Below are 23,100 nucleotides of genomic sequence, written 5' to 3'. Positions count from 1 at the left end.
CAACGTGAACAATTGGTGGAAAAATTCAAATTGAACAAGACGACAACTCCCTTGTTTGATGGAATCAAGACAAATGGAAGCACATTAGTCTTCGTAGGAGCGAAAGACTTTCTAAGCACGCAAATTGTTGCTTAATCATCGTAGAAAATATCCATTACAATGATTGCACAATTAAGTTTCATGAACTCTTGGGTTCGGTTTCCATTGGGATACAATCCTTGATGGCATTCCTTTGATTTGATCATCACACAATGAGTATCGAACACATTCTTGACCAATCGCAAGACCTTTTACGTAGATTTTACTCATACTAAACCAGTTCAAACTGGTAAACCGAACCTTCTCTTTAGCGGACAAGAAGCCTAAGTGGCCATGGAGAACTGCAGGGCTGGTGGGGAAATGCATTAGTTGGCTGCCAAGCAATGATCGTCATGAGTCTCTTCGTCTTCGTCTGCATCCTCAAACTGCTGGGAATCGATTTGAAGCTGCATCAGAGACAATGGCCAATCAGGACAAGAACATAAAGTTGAAAAAGGGCATAAAACTGAATTAGAGATTAAAGTTAGATTGTGAAAATTTTACTATGAAAACAATCCAGATTGGTAGATGCAAACTAACTAAAACTGAACGAGCTCTGTATTCAGTATTCGGCCAATTGAACTTACATGAAACTCATGTTCGACTTCAGACTCAATAAAAAAATTAAATAACTCAATTGTGTGTGTGTGTGAGCCTGCTTGTTGAAGTTCTGGAAAGATCATGAATTTACATTATTATATAAAACATTTTACCTAAATCATATGAATAATAATGACTCCAATTGAACTTACATAAAACACATGTTCGACTTCAGGCTCAATAAAAAAGTAAATAACTCAATAAGATAATGAAGCTTAGTTCAAGATAGCTAGTTTAGCAACTAGTAAAGGAAAAAATTTATGAGTAACATTTAATGTTTTGTAGGTAAGAAGATCAGGTGAACTTTTTGAAGATTCCCATTTAATGTTTTCGAAGTTCTATTTGCAACTCTAGCAGACAAAGTTACTTTGGTTTTGCTTTCTATTAGAACTTTGATACTTAAATGGCAAGAAAATAAATAAATGCATGGATAGGTGATGCCGATAATAGTAACCAACCAATAAAAACTATTATATGCCTTGAGATGAAAACCATGGCATCACTTGTAAATACAAAAAATATTATTAATAAACATATGCATAGATTCTTTTAGCAATTTCTACACAAAGCATAGGTTTGAAGATATTCCCCTGCCAAATACTTGACAATGTAAAATGTTATATTGTAGTAAGAAATATCTATCCATGACAATAATGCATCACTCAAAGGTAAAGAAGCACGATACCCTGCACCTACACATACCTCATGAACTCTCTGAGATAGGTCATGATCTCCATTTGCAGAACCAATAGGGTTGCCAGGATTTTCTGAAAACTGCCACTCAGAATCACTTCCTGCAAAGAAAAGAAAAATGGTTTACATAGATATCATTGCTATAGTTGAATAATGATAGAAAACCAAATTGCAATGCTTCTATATTAATTAAATCAAATTACCAGCATCGCTGATTTTTTCATCACCAAAAAACCAAGTATTTTCTTCCTCTCCTTCTGAATGTATAACATCAGAGAAGAATGATCAGATAAGAAGGTGCCTAAGTATAATGTTATTAGAGAAGAAAAAAAAAACAAGTCCGCCCTTACCTTGATGAGGCTCAGGGTTTAGCTCAGCACATTGACAGAAAATGTCAAAGAGAGTATCCACTATAACATTAGTTAAGGATGAAACAAAAAAAATGATATTATATCACTTATTGGTTCATGTCACAAACCAACATGACTACAGGTGTTCAAGATCAAACAAAAAAAAATCATGAACACTAAACTTGAGCTGATAATCACCAAACTGGCACGCATTGACTAGGCAGAGGTGTTACCACAATGGATTATAGCAAAGCTAAAACAAAGGATGGTTTAGATTCATTTTCACAAACTTGCTAGCTGCTCTCAGCTGTGAATGATACTAAAGTTGGCCAAATGTAGTAAAACAAAATTCAAAAAGACCTCAAGAAATGGAAGGACAAAACAAATAGAAATAAAAACCCAGAAGTTCTCAAGAAACATGGACCTACAACCCGAAGGCTAAATGATGTGACAGAAAGGATGACTTTATTATATTTTCTATTAAGCATAATTTTATCGATTAAAATTTTATTTCCCATAAACTTTTAATTTGTTAATCTATAATCACTCACATAATAGGATAGAAAGAAAGCCAGATTGAGACAGAGAACACGCCCTCAACCTCAAATAAATTGAAGTGAAGAGATCATGGGTGATGTTTCTTCACAAAACCCAGTGCTTGCCCATGTGATTACAAAAGCATGGGGCGGATAGTGATTCTCAATAGTCTTATTCCAATCTGAGGATTATATGAGTTTCTCTATGTGAAGGTTCAGAATAACAGTTCAGGATGAAAATTCAGTCACTACCAAAACGGACCTGTACCAATGATTAAATGAAGAATGGAATTCGCAAGGACCAATGCTTTATTGTATATGATATTCTCATTTTCTAAAAATGCATTATAAACGATTCTAACGTTTTTCCATTCATAATTTCCAAATGGTTTACTATTAATATTTTCTTCAAATTAACATTAACAAGTACAAAATTTACTGCCTCCTTAGGTCTTGAGCACAGTAAAATGTTTTAAGGATTGAATATACTAATTACCACGATGTTGCAAATCAACCGGAAGTGAGCTAAATCACTGCTTGGTACACTCTACACACTAACAGCATCATACACAAACATAACTGCTACTAGCATTGTAGATCAACATATGATTACCCAGTATGTAATATTTTTATATTACCAAGATACAGAATATGAAAGAAACAATTGACCAAACCCAAATTCTAAGGGTTTTCAGTACCAAGAAAAGAAAAAAAAAAGCAACATGCAAGGAGGATCTGAAATTAACAACCATATAAAAAGCATAGAGATTTTTCTCTTAGTGAAAGATGGGATTTGATAAGAAGACAATCACGGTCCCAGAATATGCAATCGATGAGTTACAGATCGATGCAATGAACTTGCAGGATAATCATAATGAAAGATAAGATGACATTCATAATTGTATTATTATGCCATAACTAAAATCCATGATGAAGCAATGCCAACTGCATCAGATTCTTTCCTACTTTGACAAGCACACTCATAATAGCATTAAATAGAAAGTTGGCTACAAAAGATTCAGCAATGCCTACTTTATACATGAAAAATGCATCAATCAATGAACTTGCCACAAATGAAAACAATATGAGGCATGCATGATAGCAAGGATACACTTTCCAGCATCTGAAGGAAGAAGTCTCATTTCAGTGACTTTTGACAATTCCAAATCATCATTACTTTCTGAATCTGAGCTTTCAGACTCTTCATCTTCGTCACCTATCTCAATCTGATGAAGAATCCAGCAAACAGTACATAAGCAATAAAGCAAAAAACAGCACAGGGGCCATCAGCCAATCTAACTATCCTCAATGGTGTAACTCATTTTTGCCCCTCAAATAATTCAAATCCTTCAGGGAATTATTACTATTAAAGGACCATTCTCAGCTAGTAATCACCAACTCAAATAGGCAACCTCAAGCGCCAACATGTAGCTATCCAATCAGTGAGGCAAAATAGCGCATTATCGAGCACCACAATGAATTCTCCAAAAAAACACAGACAATTTTCTAATACTCGAGATAAAAAGAAAAGGAAAAAAAAAAGTTACGTTTTGTAATTTTGATCCTTTGGATTCAATACAAGTTCAGGTAGAACCGCCCCAAACTCAGTCATAGATCAAATACCTGAGTATAGATGCAAGGAAAGGGGTAGGTCTCTGGGTCCCTCGACACAGCGTGGAGGGACAACGACAAGAAATCCACCGCATACCCTTTCTCTTTGTCGGCGTCGCTCAGCCAAATCACCCTCCTGCAGGATCCACTCACATCTGAGAGAAGACAAGAAGCAAGAAACTGAGTGAGCGTGGCACTGATACCTTGAGGTGACGTAGAGAGTTCCAGGCGACTCCATGGGCCGGGAACCGAGGGCGACGGCGACGCCAGGCTCAACATGCATCAGCTCCTCACCGTCGTCGGATTCCAGCAAGGGCCGTCCATCGTCGTCGACGACGCGACCATCGAAGTGCAGCAGCCCTAAACCCATAGCGGGGTATCTTTAGGGTTCCCAGGACACAACGCCCCTTTTTAATCCAGCGGAACATTTACATTTTTTTATAAACTTAAATGACTAAATATTTACATTTATTCTGTATTAGAAAAAAAAAAAGAACAATAATCAAAAGTACACTTCATATTTTACAAATCATGAAAAGAACGTATTGGAAAAAAAAAACGAGCGACCTCTTATGATTTTATCGAAAACTTAGACTATCCACGTCAATTTCCCTATCCAAAATACATAATTTAGAATAAAAAAATTATTTTATTAAATTTAAATATCTATTTTTCAATATATTATATATCAATTTCTCTATTTCTTTTCTCTCCTCTATAATATTTAGAGAAGTAATGTTCATAAATATACCGTGGATGTTCTTAATTATTTAATCTTAGAAACTATCAACTGGTTTCTATAATACGTAAAAGTTATTAAATAACGGGTGCAACATATAAAAGCTATCCAATAATTTTATATAGTATATTTAGAATGAGTTTAAAATTTATAATTTATATAGTATAAAAACTATCAATAGTTACCGTAACATATAAAAACTATCAGTAGTTAGTGTAAGTTTTGAATTTAGAGATTTAAATTTAGAATTTAGTATATTTAAATATTATTATATCAAATAGTTTGTATAATTATTTTAAAATTATTTTGACGAAGTTTAAATAATTTTAATTAAATTGGTAAATAATATTTTGATATAATAATATTAAGATATCATAAATCTTAAATTTTAAATCCATACTAAATATATTTTAGCAGCAACTACCGAATAGCTTTTATACGTTGTAGCAGCTATGGAATAATTTTTATTTGATACAAATCTTGAATCATAAATTCACTACAAGAAATTTAAAATTCAACCACACTCAACAAACAACGATTTTTCAAAAAACTGATGTATTTTCTATTTAATAATAGTTTTTATTGAAAACGATTGTTGTTGATTATTTTCTTGGAAAAAAGGTAATGGTATTTAAAAAATTATTATCTTATGTATGTCAAAAATAATATTTTTTTAAAATAATTGTCTTATGTATGTCAAAGACACCGATTTTTTAAACCCGTTGTCTATAAGTTTTTTTTACTTACAACAATAATTTTAATTAATCGTTATCTATTAGTGTTGTTTATATGGTAATAGACAACGATTTTATTAGACTATTATCTATGCCCATTTTGTTGGTGAATATCCCCTGGATCAAGGTTGACCAGGTTGACTAAGCTTGAGTTGGCTCAAGTTTGAGTCTTGATGTTTGACAATATATGTAGATTGCAGGAGCAATCGTCTTATTGGGGAAATTGTTAATACAATTGCCCTCTAGTCTAGGACTGATCAGTTAAATGTGAAGAAAAGTTAAGTAAGTCAAAGGTTTGACCAGATACTTGACTGGGAAAGTCCTAACTGGAGATTAGGCAAGTGAAAGACCTAGTGAGTGAAACTAAGCAGTTGAGAAATCCTAATGAGTGAAGTCAGGTGAAAGACCTAATGAGTGAAGTTAGGCAGGTTAGAGTCCCGATTAGTGAAGCTAGGCAGCGGGAAAATCCTAATGAGTGAAGCTAGGTGAAAGTCCTTGTGCGTGAAGTCAGACAGTGGAAAAGTCCTAGTGAGTGAAGCCAGGCAGATGGAAAGTCTTGATGAGTGAAGCCAGGCGGATAGAAAGTCCTAGTGAGTGAAGCTAGGCAGATGCAAAGACCTGGTGAGTGAAGCCAGACACATGGAAATCTAGGTAGGTCAAGGTTGACCGGACACTTGGTGTTGGAAAGTCTAAGTAGGTCAAAGGAGTGACCGGATACTTGGTACAAGGAAATCGAGATGGGTCAGGGGTGATCAGACATCTAGTGGAAGGAAGTCCAAGTGGGTCATGGAGGACCGGCCACTTGGCACAAAACGGTAAGTTCAAGTGGGTCAAAGTATTGACCGGACACTTGGTGAAGAAGTCCCGGCAGGTCAAGATTGACCAGATGCTAAGCATGAGGAGTTCCAACAGGTCATGGTTGACCAGATGTTGAAATTGGAGACCCTTGAGCTTTAGTTAAGCAAGTGAAGGATGTTCAATCGATCAGCCGATCTATTGAACCGAAGTCCAATCGATCGTCTGATCGATTGGGCACCGCCAATCGATCAGTTGATCGATTGGGGATGGTTTTCTCGCGCAGAGGTGAGGAAGCTTGAATTGATCGGTTAATCAATTCAGGCAGTTTTCAGTAGAGCACAGAGACGCTCTAAATCGATTAGCCGATCTATTCAAACCTCCTCAATCGATTGTTTAATCGATTGAGATTTGACTGTTGTGAAGGAAGCGTCAAGTTTAAAGTCGTCTTCCTCGCAGCGATTCAACATCTCTCTCCATGGTCTTCTCTCATGATTCTCACAAGTTATCACCATCAATTCTTGAAGCGTCTTGGAGTTAGGTGCTGCTGCATTTCTAAGGTCAAGAGACGTTTTAAACAAGAAGGAGAAGCAAGCTAGGGTTTCCTCATTGTAAATCTGGTAAGATTTCTTATTGTATTAGTTTGTATTTCTTTCTTCTTGTATTGAGAGGTTGTACAAGGCTTTTTCACCTTCAGTAGTTACTGAGAAGGAGTGTTTTTCTTAGTAGAGAGTATGTCGTGTGTGGATCCTTGGATTAGTCACCTCTTCTTGAGGTGGATACCAAGTAAATTTACATGTTAACGTTGTGAGTCTTGTTTCGAGTTCTTTCCACTGCGTATCAACAATGTTGAAGCAAGCAAGCAAAGCGTGACGAGCTATTCACCCCTTTCTAGCTACAAATTGACCCCAACAAGTGGTATTAGAGTAAGGTTGCTCTTCACTAGAATCATCGTCGAAAATGGCAACAAGCTAGAGGGAGAAGAAGTTGAAGCAAGTTCAACTTCAAATGGAATTCTGAGATGGACTCGGATTCGACACGAGGGTACCTCCACGATTCACATCAATGAGCTTCGATTCTTAGAAATCAAGGATAAAAAATTTCTTCATGATGGAGATAGAACAATGGTTTGCTCTCATGGAAGGCTTTGAAGCTCCAAAGAATTCAAAAGGCAAAATTCTCAAGAAAAGCAAATGGAGTAAGAAGCAAATTCAAAGGTGTGAGGCGAATGACAAGGTAACCAAATTATTGGTTAGTCTATTGCCAAGCATAATCATTTGTAAAATTGGAGAATACAAGGATGCGAATGAACTATGGAGCAAATTGGCCAAGTTTCATGAAGAACCTTCCACTGCACCAAACCAAGAGAAATCTAAAGAGGGTGACTCATTGGAGCAAGACCAAGAGGAAGAGAACTCTAAAGTTGAGAGATGTTCAACTTCTGAAGAAGATGTCCAGGAAGCTTCATCCTCAAAGAAGTGCAACCAAAAGAGCAAAGACAAAGCATACTCTTTATTTCATGTGCAAGAGGATGAAGATGAAGAGGCCTCCACCTTTAGAATTGAGGGGAAGCATCATTCACTGACACCGGAGCAAGAAGAGGCTTCCACCTCCGGGTCAAATGAAGAAGAAGAAGATGGTGCCACCTCCACAAGTCAAGAAAAATTAAGTGAAGGATCATGTGCCACCCCTACAAGAAAAGGTGTAACAATTTAAAATTTAAATAATAAAAATCATATCATTTGCTTTGAGTGTAGGGAAAAATGGCACTACAAAAGTACGTGTTCTAAATTGACCAAGAAGAAGGGCCAAGTGACATCTAAGGGCAAGGAGAAACCCAAGGATGTTGGTGCAACATCTCTCAGGTCAAGGTTGACCTGGTTGACCAAGCTTGAGTCTTGGTTTGTGTTTCGATGTTTGACAATACAAGGTTGATTGAAGAAGAGTCAAGTAGGTCAAGGATTGACCGGATACTTAACTGGGAAGTCCTAACTGGGATGTTAGGCGAAATGAAAGTCCTGGTGAGTGGAGTCAGGCAGCAGAGAAATCCTAGTGAGTGAAGCTAGGTGAAAGTCCTGGTGAGTGAAGCCAGGCAGAAGTCCTAACTGGGATGTTAGGCGAAATGAAAGTCCTGGTGAGTGGAGTCAGGCAGCAGAGAAATCCTAGTGAGTGAAGCTAGGTGAAAGTCCTGGTGAGTGAAGCCAGGCAGAAGAGAAGTCCTAGTGAGTGAAGCTAGGCAGATTGGAAGTCCTGGTGAGTGAAGCCACGCATGATGAAGAAAAGTCCAAGTAGGTCAAAGGAATTGACCGGATACTTGGCACAAAGAAAAGTCCAAGTGGGTCAAAGGGATTGACCGGACACTTGGTGAGGGAGTCCTAGCAGGTCAAGGAAGTGACTAGATGCTAGGCATGACATACCAACAGGTTAAAGTTGTCCGAAGGTTGGTTTGGGAGGCTTGGGACTTGGTTTTGGGTAAAAACTAAGAGCTGGATCAATCAGTGGATCGATCAGTGGATTGATCAATGGATTGATCAGTGGATCGATTAGTGGATCGATCCAGGCAGTTTCCCAGCGCACAGAAAGCCTCTGGATCGATCAGTAGATCGATCCAGATGTCCTAATCGATCAGTGGATCGATTGGGACGATACTGCTTCGCGCGATAAGCGCTGGATCGATCCGTGGACCGTTAGCGTCGATTTAAGCCGCAGGTGTTCATTTCCTTCGGTATCGCTTCCACGACAAACCTCAGATCTTCACCAGCGACTCCACAGAGCTCTCCACGCCAGTTCTTGAAGTTCTTGGAGGTTCTTCCAAGTCAAGAGGCGGATCTATTGCAAGAGGAAGAAAGCTAGGGTTAGGGTTTTCTTGTACTCATTGTAAGCTTTGTGCTTGTATTTTGTATCCTCTCCCCTTCTTCTTGTAGTGTGAACTTGTAGGGCTTCTCCGCCTTTGGTAGTTACCAAAAAGGAGGATTTTATTAGTGGAGGGTGCGTGAGTGGGTGTGGATCCTTGGACTAGTCACCTCTTGTGAGGTAGATACCAAGTAAACCAACCTTGTTAGCGTTGTGTGGTTTGTTTCTTGTGTTTCCGCTGCGCATCTTTGAAGAAACAAGCAACGCCAACCACGAAGCACGCGACGAGCTATTCACCCCCCCTCTAGTTACTTTTCGGTCCCAACAAGTGGTATCAGAGCGAGGCCGCTCTTCACCGGAATCATCGCCGGAAGGGGCAAACAAAACAAGCAAAGCTAGAGGGTGAAGAAGTTGGAGCAAATTCATCAAAGTCAAAGAATTCAAGAAGCTCAACTTCAAGATGCAATTCCAAGATGGATTTGGATTTGACACAAGGGTGACTCCACCGTACATATCTACAAGCTTCGATCTTTGGAGATCAAGGATCGAGAATTTCTTAATGGTGGAGATAGAGCAATGGTTTGCTCTTATGGAAGGTTTTGAAGCTCCAAAGAACTCCAAGGGCAAAGCTCTCAAGAAAAGCAAATGGAGTAAGGAGCAACTCCAAAGATGTGAGGCCAATGACAAAGTGACCAAGTTTTTGGTCAATTTATTGCCAAGCAACATCTTGGAGCAAATTGGAGAGTTTGAAGATGCCAAGGAGCTTTGGAGCAAATTGGCAATGATTCATGAGATCCCCTCCACTGTACCAAATCAAGGAGAATCCAAAGAGGGCGACTCAATGGATCAAAACCAAGAAGAGGAGGACTCCGAGGTTGAGAGATGCTCAACCTCCGAAGAGGAGGTCCAAGAAGCTTCATCCTCAAAGGAGAGCAATCAAAAGAGCAAGGAAGGAGTATATTCCTTGTTTCATGTACAAGAGGATGAAGATGAAGAAGAAGGTGAAGCCTCCACCTCTAGAATTGAGGGGGAGCAATCTTCATTGACACCGGAACAAGAGCAAGAAGAATCCTCCACATCCGGGTCAAGAGAAGAAGAGGATGAAGAAGCTTCCACCTCCACAAGTCAAGCAAAATCAAATGGAGGAATATCACCTTCGGATCAAGAGGAAGCTTCTACCTCCGGATCCAAAGGAGAAAGTGTCATCCCTACACAAAAAGGTATAAACATTTTAATTAATAATAAAAATCATATTATATGCTTTGAATGTGGGAACATGGGCATTACAAGAGCAAATGCCCTAAATTGGCCAAGAAGAAGGGCCAAGTGGCATTAAAGGGCAAGGAGAAGCCCAAGGAGACCATCCCCGGAACAAAGAAGAGCAAGGAGCACATCGTGTGCTTCTCTTGCAATCAAAAGGGGCATTACCGAAGTCAATACCCTAAGGGAAAGAAGGTGGTCAAAGCTCAAGGAGGAAGCTCAACTTAAGGGGAGCTTTCAAGGTAAAAAGAAAGATAACCTTTATTGAGCCTATCCCTTTGAATAATGGTAAAAAGCATGATAGTTCAAGTTTATATCATTTAAATGCTATTTACCATGAAAATGGGAGGCATGATAAAATTAAAGAAAATCATGTAGCTTATCATGCTAAAACCTCTCAACCTAGGTTTAGAAAGGTAGATAGGAACTTAGGCAAGAACCCTAAGGATTCTAGGTATGTGCCTAAGAAGAAGAAAAATCAAGGTTTTAGTGAAAAACCTAAGGTTGAAGAATTATGGAAGGAAAATCAAGTCTTGAGGTCAAGACTTGATAAATTAGAGAAGACCCTTAGAAAAATCACAAATATGACAAAAGGGTCATCCAAGGGCCATAGAGGTTTGGGATACAAACCTAAAATCAAAAGAGATACACCTACTTACCATAGGGTTCCATATAGCTATGGAACCAACCCTAAGCCTAGTGGACAAGCAAAAAATACTAGGGAGGTCATCCCTAAGAGTATATTTGCAATAAATGTGACTAAGACTTCTAAGAAGTCTAAGAAAGTCACAAACAAAGTCACAAGGGAAGCAATCCTTAGAGTTGACCTAGAAAAAGTGATCAAGGCTTCTAAGAAGCCAAACAAGGTCACTCGGAAGGTATCTAGGGAAGTTATCCCTAGTGAATACCTAGAGCATCCAAGGAGCACCAATAGGTTTTGGGTTCCTAGGAGCATCTTCTCTACCCCATAGATGGGTTAGAGAGTGTCAATTCTAAGAAGAAGGGTAGTTAACCCACCTTTGAAGAAATTGACACTCAAGGAGCATTTTCAAGGTTATTATTAACCTTTGAAAATGAAATGGATTTATGTTTACTCTTGAGAAGAGTAAAATGTGTCACAATTTGATAAATTGGATGATATTTTAAGTGACACAAATTGGAAAAATCATAAGAACTATCAAGTTGGGATTTTGGTATGTTCTTGGGAAATTTAAGCCTAATTTAAGCCTTAATTTCAAAGTGCTACTCTTGTGGAAGAACAAAATATGCCAACATTTGAAGAATAAGTTTAATTTCAATTGGCATAAGTTAATCAAGAGAATTAGAAATGCCAAGTTAGGTTTTGGCATTTTCTTGGAGCATTTAGAGGGCAATCTAGGTTTAAGTTTTAACTTAGCTAAGGTTTAAGGACACCTAGATAGGTAATCTAGGTATTTTATTTATGCTAAACCTTGCCATGATTGTTTGCTCACTATATGCCATGACATCATATTTAGTTTTGTATTGTGTATTCATGACTTATTATGAAAAATACAAAAATACCATGTCATGTCATACATACATCATGTAGTTATAGGAATCTTTCTTTTGAAAGCTAATCCATTTTGATGCATGCCATAACATTATCATGCATTATGTTTATTTCCTTAAAATTAAGGACAAAAGGCATTTATAAACAAGTGAAATCAACAAGTAACATCCTTGGTGGATGTTTACCACTCAAAATGCCTAGAAAGATATGCATGATCCCTAGATTAGGGCAAAACCAAAATTTACATCTCACAAAGACCTATAAGATGACTTGTATGTGGTTTAGTGCACATTAGATACAAGTGAGGTGTTAGGATGATGAACAAAACTCAAGATGTTGATTTAGTACATTTGTTTGAGTTTTAAGTTCATCAAAACATATAGTTATGTGTTTTTCCCATCATTGGGAAAGCTAATGTACAAATCATGTGCATTATGCCCAAGGAACATGGTGGGATATTGGTTTTGAAAATGTTTTTAAAATGAGTTTGGAAAACTTTGGTGAAGGTTATCTTTTGATAGTAATCACCATTGAATAGTTAGACACAAACTTGAAGAAAACACTAAAGTTTTTGCAAGTTTGTGTCAATCTTTGAAAACATGAAGTATTTTCATAGAAAACTATTTTTCCATGATAATATATGCCCTAAACAATGTCTAACAAATTTTCACGATTTTTGGAATTTTGTAGAATTTTATAAGGGTTTCTGAAGTTGACTGAAAATGAATTTCAGCAACTTTCAGACCTCAATCGATCACCCGATCGATTGAAGGGTCTCAATCGATCGGGCGATCGATTGAGAGCAGGCTTTCTGCGAACAGAAGCCGTCTGGATCGATCCACCGATCGATCCAACCCTCCTGAATCGATCAGTGGATCGATTCAGCAAGGTTCAATCGATTGAAACCCAACTCCAATCGATCCAAGTTGCTGATTTTGGCTGGGAAGGCCTGATTTCAGCATTATGAACCTATGTTAGTCTAGGTAACCATTCCAAATCCCTCAAAATACATTTGTATACATAAAAAAAGGGAGTTTTCATGTTGAAAACAAGGATGGATTGGTTAAGGAAGACTATATTGAAGTTTAGGTTGAGGTTTGTTTCAAAGTTTTGAATATTTGAACCTCACAACTTCAAAATTTGGGTTTCCTAAAGGTTTAGGGATTCCAAGTCATTGTTGGTGTAATGACAGAAGTTATCACCATGTCTTTAGGGGGAGGGACTCTTTAAAGACATGAAAATTATTTTCATGAACCTTGGAAGGTGGTTAACTTTCCTTTAAGAACATGCTCAAAGTTGAGCGTTTGAACTTTAATGGGGAGTGGATATCCTCATTGTTCAAGTTTTTCAAGTGGATAATGCTCAAGGATGGGCATTTAACTACATTGAAGGAGAATGTAGGATTAAGGACAAATGAAGGGTATGAGACCTTCATTTGGGTCATTAGACCTTGTTAATGCTCCAGGGCGAGTATTGGTTAAAAATGAAGGGAATGAGACCTTCATTATCGTATTGATCACAACGAGTGAAGGTGTGATCAACGATAAGCAACTCTTCAGGGGGAGAGTTTTCAATAAGTGGATTTGTTGATGTGTGCCCGAAATTGGGGCATGGGTTGATCAGTGCTCAAAGATGGTTTGATGTGTGCCAATAGGGGGAGAATGAAAGGACTTGTGAATGAGAGTAAGTTAGACTTTCATTACCTAGAGGGAGTTTGTCCTCTTAGGGGGAGAATGGAGAGCTTAACTTATGTGTTCATTACCTAGTGGCATGAAGAAGAATGAGGCTATGGGATTAGCCTAACTTACATGTGGTATTGTAAGTGTTATTGTGGTATTGTCAAACATCAAAAAGGGGGAGATTGTTGGTGCAACATCTCTCAGGTCAAGGTTGACCTGGTTGACCAAGCTTGAGTCTTGGTTTGTGTTTCGACGTTTGACAATACAAGGTTGATTGAAGAAGAGTCAAGTAGGTCAAGGATTGATCGGATACTTGATTGGGAAGTCCTAACTGGGATGTTAGGCGAAATGAAAGTCCTGGTGAGTGGAGTCAGGTAGCAGAGAAATCCTAGTGAGTGAAGCTAGGTGAAAGTCCTGGTGAGTGAAGCCAGGCAGAAGTCCTAACTGGGATGTTAGGCGAAATGAAAGTCCTGGTGAGTGGAGTCAGGCAGCAGAGAAATTCTAGTGAGTAAAGCTAGGTGAAAGTCCTGGTGAGTGAAGCCAGGCAGAAGAGAAGTCCTAGTGAGTGAAGCTAGGCAGATTGGAAGTCCTGGTGAGTGAAGCCACGCATGATGAAGAAAAGTCCAAGTAGGTCAAAGGGATTGACCGGATACTTGGCACAAAGAAAAGTCCAAGTGGGTCAAAGGGATTGACCGGACACTTGGTGAGGGAGTCCTAGCAGGTCAAGGAAGTGACTAGATGCTAGGCATGACGTACCAACAGGTTAAAGTTGACCGAAGGTTGGTTTGGGAGGCTTGGGACTTGATTTTGGGTAAAAACCAAGAGCTGGATCAATCAGTGGATCGATCAGTGGATTGATCAGTGGATCGATCAGTGGATCGATCAGTGGATCGATCCAGGCACTTTCCCAGCGCACAGAAAGCCTCTGGATCGATCAGTGGATCGATCCAGAGGTCCCAATCGATCAGTGGATCGATTGGGACGATACTGCTTCGCGCGATAAGCGCTGGATCGATCCAGGCATTTTTCCAGAGCACAGAGGCGCTTTGGATCGATCCGTGGATCGATCCAAAGCCTCCCCGATCGATTGGGAGCATTCCAATCGATCGGGATTCGACCGTTAGCGTCGATTTAAGCCGCAGGTGTTCATTTCCTTCGGTATCGCTTCCACGACAAACCTCAGATCTTCACCAGCGACTCCACAGAGCTCTCCACGCCAGTTCTTGAAGTTCTTGGAGGTTCTTCCAAGTCAAGAGGCGGATCTATTGCAAGAGGAAGAAAGCTAGGGTTAGGGTTTTCTTGTACTCATTGTAAGCTTTGTGCTTGTATTTTGTATCCTCTCCCCTTCTTCTTGTAGTGTGAACTTGTAGGGCTTCTCCGCCTTTGGTAGTTACCAAAAAAGAGAATTTTATTAGTAGAGGGTGCGTGAGTAGGTGTGGATCCTTGGACTAGTCACCTCTTGTGAGGTGGATACCAAGTAAACCAACCTTGTTAGCGTTGTGTGGTTTGTTTCTTGTGTTTCCGCTGCGCATCTTTGAAGAAACAAGCAACGCCAACCACGAAGCACGCGACGAGCTATTCACCCCCCTCTAGCTACTTTTCGGTCCCAACAAAGGAGACCGACCCCATGACAAAGAAGAGTAAGGAGCACATTGTGTGTTTGTTGTACCATCAAAAAGGATATTATCGGAGCCAATGTCCAAAGGGGAAGAAACCGGTCAAAGTCAAGGGAGGAAGCTCAAGTCAAGGGAGAGCTCTCAAGAGAAAACCCAATGTATCAATTATTGAGCATATTCCTTTAAGTAATGATAAAAAGCATGCTAGGAATAGTTTATATCATTTTAATGCTATTTATCATGAAAATAGAAGACATGATAGAATTAAGAAAAAACATGTGGCTTATCATGCTAAAACAACTCAACCTAGGGTTAGGAAGGTAGAAAACAACTTAGGCAATAAGTCTAAGGATTCTAGGCACATGCCTAAGAGAAATAAATATGAAGGTTTTACTGAAAAATCTAAGGTTGAGGAGTTATGGAAAGAAAATCAAGTCTTGAGGTCAAGACTTGATAAAATGGAGAGGGCCCTTAGAAAAATCGTAAATGAAACACAAGGGTTCAAGAATCATAACCTAGGTTTAGAACAACAAGGGTCATCCAATGGTCATAGAGATTTGAGATACAAACCTAAACCAAGAAGGATGAAGCCTCTTATCATAGGGTTTCATATAGTTATGGAACCAACCCTAGGTCTAGCGGTCAAGTAAAAAATACAAGGGAAGTTATTCCTAAGAGTATTTTTGGAAAGACTAATGTGACTAAGACTTCTAAGAAGTAAAAAAAAGTCACCAAGAAGGTCACAAGAGAAGTCTTCCCTAGAGTTGACCTAAAGGAAGTGACCACGACTTCTAAGAAATCTAAAAAGATTATTAGGAAGGTAGCTAGGGAAGTTGTCCCTAGTGAATACCTAGAGCATTCAAGGAGCACCAATAGGTTTTAGGTTCCGAGGAGTATATTCTCTACACGCTAGATGGATTTAGAGAGTGTCAACTCTAAATGGGTAGGGTGGTTAACCCAACCTTGATAAAGTTGATACTTGGAGGCATTTTCAAGGTTTTTGTTAACCTTTGAAAATGAAAAAGATTAATTGCTTACTCTTTGGAAGAGTAAAATGTGCCAAAATTTGAGAAATTGGATTTAATTTAAATTGGCACGAATGAGGAAATCCAAAAGAAATGCCAAGTTGGGAATTTGACATTTTCTTATAAAAATAGGGGCAACTTAGGATGATTTTGTTGGGACCTTGACGTCCGCTAAAGGGGGGGGGGGTGAATAGCATCTCACTCAAATCGATCACTTCTTCCTACACTTGTTAGTTACGCAGCAGAAATACAAACAAACAAGTAGAAAGCTAATCTAAATACAAGAGAAGAAATGCAAACCAAGCTACACGATCATTTAACGTGGTTAGGAGATTAGGGCTTCTACTCCACGGCTGTCCGTAAGATGGACGATCCCGATCCGTCGGTGGATGACTCCCCGGCAAACTCCGGCTAGCTTACGTAGCTCCTTGTGGGTGGAGAAACCTCACCACAACTCTCACAAGAACACTTGAGACGCTAGGGCACAGGTAGACTACTAATAGGGGTTAACCACCTCTATTTCGTCAACCTCAACCAAGCTCCCAAGTCTTGGTTATATAGGCCACGAGTTGAAAAATCTCACCTACCAGTCGACAGCCAAAATCATCAGTCGACTGCCCTCTATGAAAATTCGACCGTTACAGCCCAACGACTCGATATCAGTCCTTTGTTCGCTCCTAATTGACTGCACCAATCGACTGCGCCAGTTGACTGATGAAACCACTAGTCGACTGCTATAGTACTGCTACAGTAACGCTACAGTACTGCTACAGTAAGGCTACATTACTTCTATAGTAAATTCTAATCCTAGGATTTAACCCCCGAGTGCATTCATTCAACACTCGTCTTCGCCCGACCAACCTAGACCTAGCCTTCTAGCCTCCTCTATCAGCCTTGCATCCCTCAGATATCTCCTCATCATTCGCGTCTTGCCTTCTGGAGCTTTCATCGGCCTTGTCATTGTTGTTGGATCTTCCTTTGCCAAGAGGTCGTGCCTCCGGGACTTCATCCATTGCCAAGCCACACTTGGACTTACGTTGCCAAGATTACATGCTTGGACTTACGCCACCAAGACTCATCCTTGGACTTTTCTCCTTTGCTAAGATCACACTTGGACTTTCCTTGTTGTACCTGTATCCTGCACACTCACAATGCATATCAAATACAATAATAAACCAAACTTAAACATTTGCCCAAACATCAAAACTTAGGGTACCCAGATTGCTCCAACAGATCTCATTTAGTTAAGCTAAGTATTAAGGATACTTAGATAGATTATCTAAGTATATTTTACTTATGCTAAATTATCATGCTTTGTTTGCCCATTATATGCCATGACATCAAATTTTGCATTCATGCTTATTATAAAAAATAAACAAAAATACCATGTCATGTCATAAATACATCATGTAGCAATAGTATATTTTCTTTTAGAAATTATTCCTTTTTGATGTATGTCATAACTCATCATGCATCATTTTAATTTCTTTGTAATTAAGGACAATGACATTTGCTAACAAGTGACATCTTAGGTGGATAGTCATCATTCCTAAAATGCTTAGATAGTTATGCATGATCCTTAGTTTAGGGCAAAATCAAAATCTACATCTCACAAAGACTATAAGTTGACTTGAATGTGTTTTAGTACACATTAGATATAAGTGAAACGTTAGGATGATGAACAAGACTCAAGATGTTGACTTAGTGCATTTATTTGAGTTTTGATTTCATCAAAACACATAGTTATGTGTATTCTAATTATTAGGAAAGCTAATGTACAAGTCATGTGCATTGAGCCCAAAGAACATGGTTGGAAATTGATTTTGAAAATCATTTAAAATATACTTTGAAAAACCTTGGTGAAGGATATCTTTTGATAGTGATCATCATTGAAAAGTTAAACACAAACTAGAAGAAAACATTGAAGCTTTCAAGAGTTTTCAAGTTTGTGTCAATTCTTGAAAATAGGAAGTATTTTCTTAAAAAACTATTTTTCCATGATAGTATATATTTTAAATAATGTCTACAAGAAGTTTCATGATTTTTATAATTTTGTAGAATTTTTAGGATATTTTGAAATTTCACTGATATTGAATTTTAGGAAATCAGAGTCCCAATCGATTAGTCGATCGATTGGGATGTGTTTCCCGTGAGCAGAAGCTCAATGAATCAATCAACCGATCGATTCATTCATGCCTGGATCGGTCAGGCAATCAATTCAGAGGTATTTTATGCGAACAAAACCTTGCTGAATCGATCAATGGATCTATTGAGCAAGTGACAATTGATTGAGTCCCAACCCAATCGATTGAAAAGGCTGATTTTGGCTGGAAAAATCTAATTTCAACACTTTAAGCCATTTTTAGTCCCTTTAACAACTCCTAACCCCTTGGAATATATTTATGTACATTTAAGGGTGGTTTTCATGATGAAAACAAGGAGAATTGGTTAGGAACACTAGATTGAAGTTTAGGATGAGGTTGGTTACAATATTGAATCTTTTAAATCTTAAAACTTTAAGTTTTTGGGTTTCCCAAAGGTTTAGGGATTCTAAGTCATTGTTGGTACAATGATAGAGGTTTGGAGCATGTCTTTAGGGGGAGTTACTCTTTAAGGATATGAAAATTATTTTTTAAATACCATGGAAGGTGGTTTAACCTTCGTTAGAGTAAATGCTCAAGGTTGAGCGCTGAACAATAATGGAGAGTGAGTATCTTCATTGTTGAATTGTGGATGCTCTAGGATGAGCATTATGAAGTGAATCAATGCTCAAGGGTGAGCATTGGATACAATGAAGGGTATGAGACCTTCATTGTTGGAATGATGAATGATTTAGGATGAGCATTGCGAAGTAGTTATTGCTCAAGGTTGAGCATTGGATACAATGAAGGGTATGAGACCTTTATTGTGGCGTTGTGAACAATGAGTAAAGTTGTGAATAACGTATGAGTAACTCTTCATGGGAAGAGTTTTTGATGCGTGTCAAAGGAGGAGAATGTAGGATTTAAGTTAGACCTTCATTACCTTAAGAGGAAGTTTGCTCTCTAGGAAAGGGAGAGAATGAAGGAAACCTTCATTCATGATTTTGCATGAAGAGAAGTTGAGGTTATGGGATTAGCCTAACTTAAAGGTATTGTCAAATATCAAAAAGAGGGAGATTGTTGGTGTAATATGTTGGAACCCCAAGGTGTTTTGATGTGATTCAACAAGTTAAGTTAGGTCCTGCGTTGTCTAACCCTTGTGTCTAAGTGTGCAGGAGCTTAGGAACACAGGAAGTCGAGCGGAAGACGCGGCTAGCGAGAAGGATGACACGGGAGAGAGCCGACGGGCTCGGTGCGTCCGAGGGACGAGGTGACCGCAGAAGAGTACACCGGTGGACGAGAAGAACGTGCGCGGTGTTCAAGAGACGAGAAACCGGGAAGGAAGGCTGCTCGAGGAAAAGGCCGGAACTTGGGTTCGGGTGAGCCCTATTCCGGATGGCCGATATCACCCAAGCTAACGGAGCCGGAGCGAACAAGACCCTGACCGAGACGAGCTGAACCGGATACGAAAAAGTTAACATCTGTTGACTTTGGGCTACGGGGCGCCCGGAGCAGTCCGGGGCGCTCGGAACCCTTCCAGGCGCCCGGACCAGACTTTTGACCAGGATCGAGATTTGAATCGATCTGATCATTGAAGGATAAAGTTGATCCCCCCAGGGCGCCCGGAACCCCTTCGGGGCGCCCCGACCAAGGCTATAAATATAGCCTTGGTCCAGAAGCTAATCATCATTCAGAACAACAACTTGTAATCAGTTCTTTCATTTCTACTTTTCTGTCTGTGCTCTCAACGCTGTAAAGAGACTACTCCACCCAAAGGAGATCGTCAGATAGTGCGCTTACTTTCCTTGGATTAGCAATCCCCTGATTGCAAACCAAGTAAATCCTCTGTGTCTGATTTTTGTTTATTTAGTCTTTGCTTTTTTAATTACAAGTTCCTTTAAATTAGTTGAATATCCGAGAAAGGTTTTGTGCTTATTTTTGTAGGGCAATTCACCCCTCCCCTCTTGCCGGCCTCCAAAGAGACCAACAAGTGGTATCAGAGCAAGGACGCTTCAGGAGGACTAACCGCCGATCGAAGCAACAAGATGGTCGGACCAAGCATCGTTCCATCAAAATTCGAGGGGGACTTCGCAGACTAGAAGCGTCGTATGGAGGTATTCCTAAGAACTGATTTCGAAATTCGGTTTATTATGAAGTATGGTTTTGTAGCTCCGATGAATCAAGATGGAGAAGAAAAAGAGGAGAGCCATTAGACAAAGAAGGAGCAGAATGAGTCTGTAGCGAACAACCGTGCGGAATATCACCTACTGAGCGTACTGCCGCCTCAGGAAGTCAACCGCATCGGAAGCTACTCGTTGGCCAAAGAACTTTCGGAGAAGTTCCTGGAACTCCACGAAGGCAAGTCCGAAGCGAAGCTCGCTAGAAGAGACATCCTCCGGAACAAACTGATGAACATCCGTCTGGAAAAAGGTGAGAAGGTAGCCGGTCTACATGCGAAGGTAAAAGAATTAATTACTGGTCTCGAGAACCTCGGTGAAACTGTAACAAACCGGTACACCATACGCTACGCACTCAACGCATTTCCTCGAACTCCGGAGTGGACATCAATCATCGACGCCTACTATATTTCAAAAGACCTGGAGGTAAATACTTTAGAAGAGTTGTTTTCTACTCTTGAGTTACATGAAATCAGGTGTGCAGCTACAACAAAAGACTCAAGTCAGATAATGGCGCTGAACACAACTAAGAAGGATGAACCCGAGTCAAACTCCGAAGAAGACCAAGAAGCATATATGGTAAGAAACTTTAAAAAGTTTTTTAGATCTAATAAATTTAAAGAAATGCAGAATAAAAAGAATCCAAGAAATAGAAGAAAAGTGCATTGCTACCAGTGTAAAAAGGAAGGACACTTAAGAGAGGATTGCCTAGAACTAAAGAAGGACAAAATTAAGACACCCAAGAAACACAAGAACCTAAAAGCCACTTGGGACGACACTTCATCATCTGAGTCTGAGATTCAAGAATATGTCGGGATAACACTGATGGCAAGCTACGAAGGACAAAGTACATCAGAACCCAGCATCGATGAAGGGGGAGCGACCTCAGATGGAAGTAGCAAAGTAGGGGGAGATTCAGGCTTCAAGTCTAATATGGTAAGTGAGGTATGCCTCTTACCCCCTGATGAACTTTACTTTGGTATTAAGGCAATGACAAAATCTATGTATAAATTAGAAAATAAAAATACCAAATTAGAAAATGAAATTCTAGAAACAAAAAGAATTTTGGCAAAATCATGTCTTATAAAGGATTTTGAAAAATTAAAAATTGAAAATGAAAAACTAAAAGAAGAAATAAAAAGATTGAAAAAAAATCTAATGGTTCAAATATTTCTACTTTTAGAAATTATAGAGGTTTAAATTGGTATTATAGATTTCATCAAAGTCAAATTAGAAATATATCAAAAGTCTATGTACCTAGAAAATACTTGGTTAATCCTGTAGGTAGGAACCTCTACTGGGTTCCAAAAACCTGTTTAATTTAAAATTAAAATTAGACTTAGCATTTTCAGCAAGGAAATTAAACAACTAATTTCTTTATGAGGATTTGTCTAAGGAAGTGGTTGTTGCTCTAATAACCAAGAAGGCCTAGTGCCTCGCCACGACCTGGAAGCCAAGTATCGAAATGAAAAGTTTAATTGACTAACTGAAAAAGCATTAATTTAATTTACTTAATGCTTTAAAAGAGTTATTCAATTTGTGTTAGAAAATATTTAAAATTGATTTAGAATTTTTTTTTTATAAAACTGACTTAGAAACTGTTTAAATTAGAAAATGTTTTTTAGAAATTATTTTTTAAAAAAACTTACCATAGAAAATTTTTCTTTACCTTAGACTTGTTTAAGGACCCCTATTTTTTATGTGATCAAAGGGGGAGACAGATGTTAAGTCTAGGGGGAGGAATATCATTTTCAAAATTAAAATATCTTTGGACTTAATTGCAAATAAATTGATTTTATTGCATATATTTTCTCTAACTTAACTTGGGTTGCTCACATAAAAAAGAGAGAGATTGTTGGAACCCCAAGGTGTTTTGATGTGATCCAACAAGTTAAGTTAGGTCCTGCGTTGTCTAACCCTTGTGTCTAAGTGTGCAGGAGCTTAGGAACACAGGAAGTCGAGCGGAAGACGCGGCTAGCGAGAAGGACGGCACGGGAGAGAGCCGACGGGCTTAGTGCGTCCGAAGGACGAGGTGACCGCGGAAGAGTACACCGGTGGACGAGAAGAACGTGCGCGGCGTTCGAGGGATGAGAAACTGGGAAGGAAGGCTGCTCGAGGAAAATGCCGGAACTTGGGTTCAGGTGAGTCCTATTCCGGATGGCCGAGATCACCCAAGCTAGCGGAGCCGGAGCGAACAAGACCCGCACCGAGACGAGCTGAACCGGAGACGAAAAAGTCAACATCTATTGACTTTGGGCTCCGTGGCGCCCGGAGCAGTCCGGGGCGCTCGGAGCCCTCCGGGGCGCCCAGAACCCTTCCAGGCGCCCGAACCAGACTTTTGACCAGGATCGAGATTTGACTTGATCTGATCGTTGGGGGATAATGTTTATCCCCCCAGGGCGCCCGAAACCCCTTCGGGGCGCCTCGACCAAGGTTATAAATATATCCTTGATCCAGAAGCTAATCATCATTCAGAACAACAACTTGTAATCAGTTCTGTCATTTCTACTTTTCTGTCTATGCTCTCAACGCTGTAAAGAGGCTACTCCGCCCAAAGGAGATCGTCAGATAGTGCGCTTACTTTCCTTGGATTAGCAATCCCCTTATTGCAAACCAAGTAAATCCTCTGTGTCTGTTTTCTATTTATTTAGTCTCTGTTTTTTTAATTACAAGTTCCTTTAAATTAGTTGAATATCCGAGAAAGATTTTGTATTTATTTTTGTAGGGCAATTCACCCCTCCC

General features: G+C 39.3%; 1 protein-coding gene across 1 annotated transcript; it reads right to left on the bottom strand.

Annotated features, from left to right (window-relative positions):
• Nucleotides 1-108: 108 nt before the first annotated feature.
• Nucleotides 109-4,292, bottom strand: LOC121992063 (chloride conductance regulatory protein ICln-like). The gene is made up of 7 exons (XM_042546197.1): nt 4,072-4,292; nt 3,881-4,004; nt 3,369-3,483; nt 1,722-1,781; nt 1,575-1,628; nt 1,381-1,472; nt 109-485 (listed from the first exon to the last, which is right to left on the bottom strand). Exons 1-7 carry the CDS (start codon nt 4,236-4,238, stop codon nt 405-407), a joined length of 693 nt encoding a protein of 230 aa, XP_042402131.1. The 5' UTR covers nt 4,239-4,292; the 3' UTR covers nt 109-404.
• Between the last annotated feature and the right edge of the window lie 18,808 nt (nt 4,293-23,100).

Source organism: Zingiber officinale, chromosome 6B (genome assembly GCF_018446385.1).
Source record: "Zingiber officinale cultivar Zhangliang chromosome 6B, Zo_v1.1, whole genome shotgun sequence".
Lineage (NCBI taxonomy): Eukaryota > Viridiplantae > Streptophyta > Magnoliopsida > Zingiberales > Zingiberaceae > Zingiber > Zingiber officinale.
The sequence above is the reverse complement of the archived record's forward strand: the minus strand, read 5'-3'. Positions and strand labels throughout refer to the sequence as shown.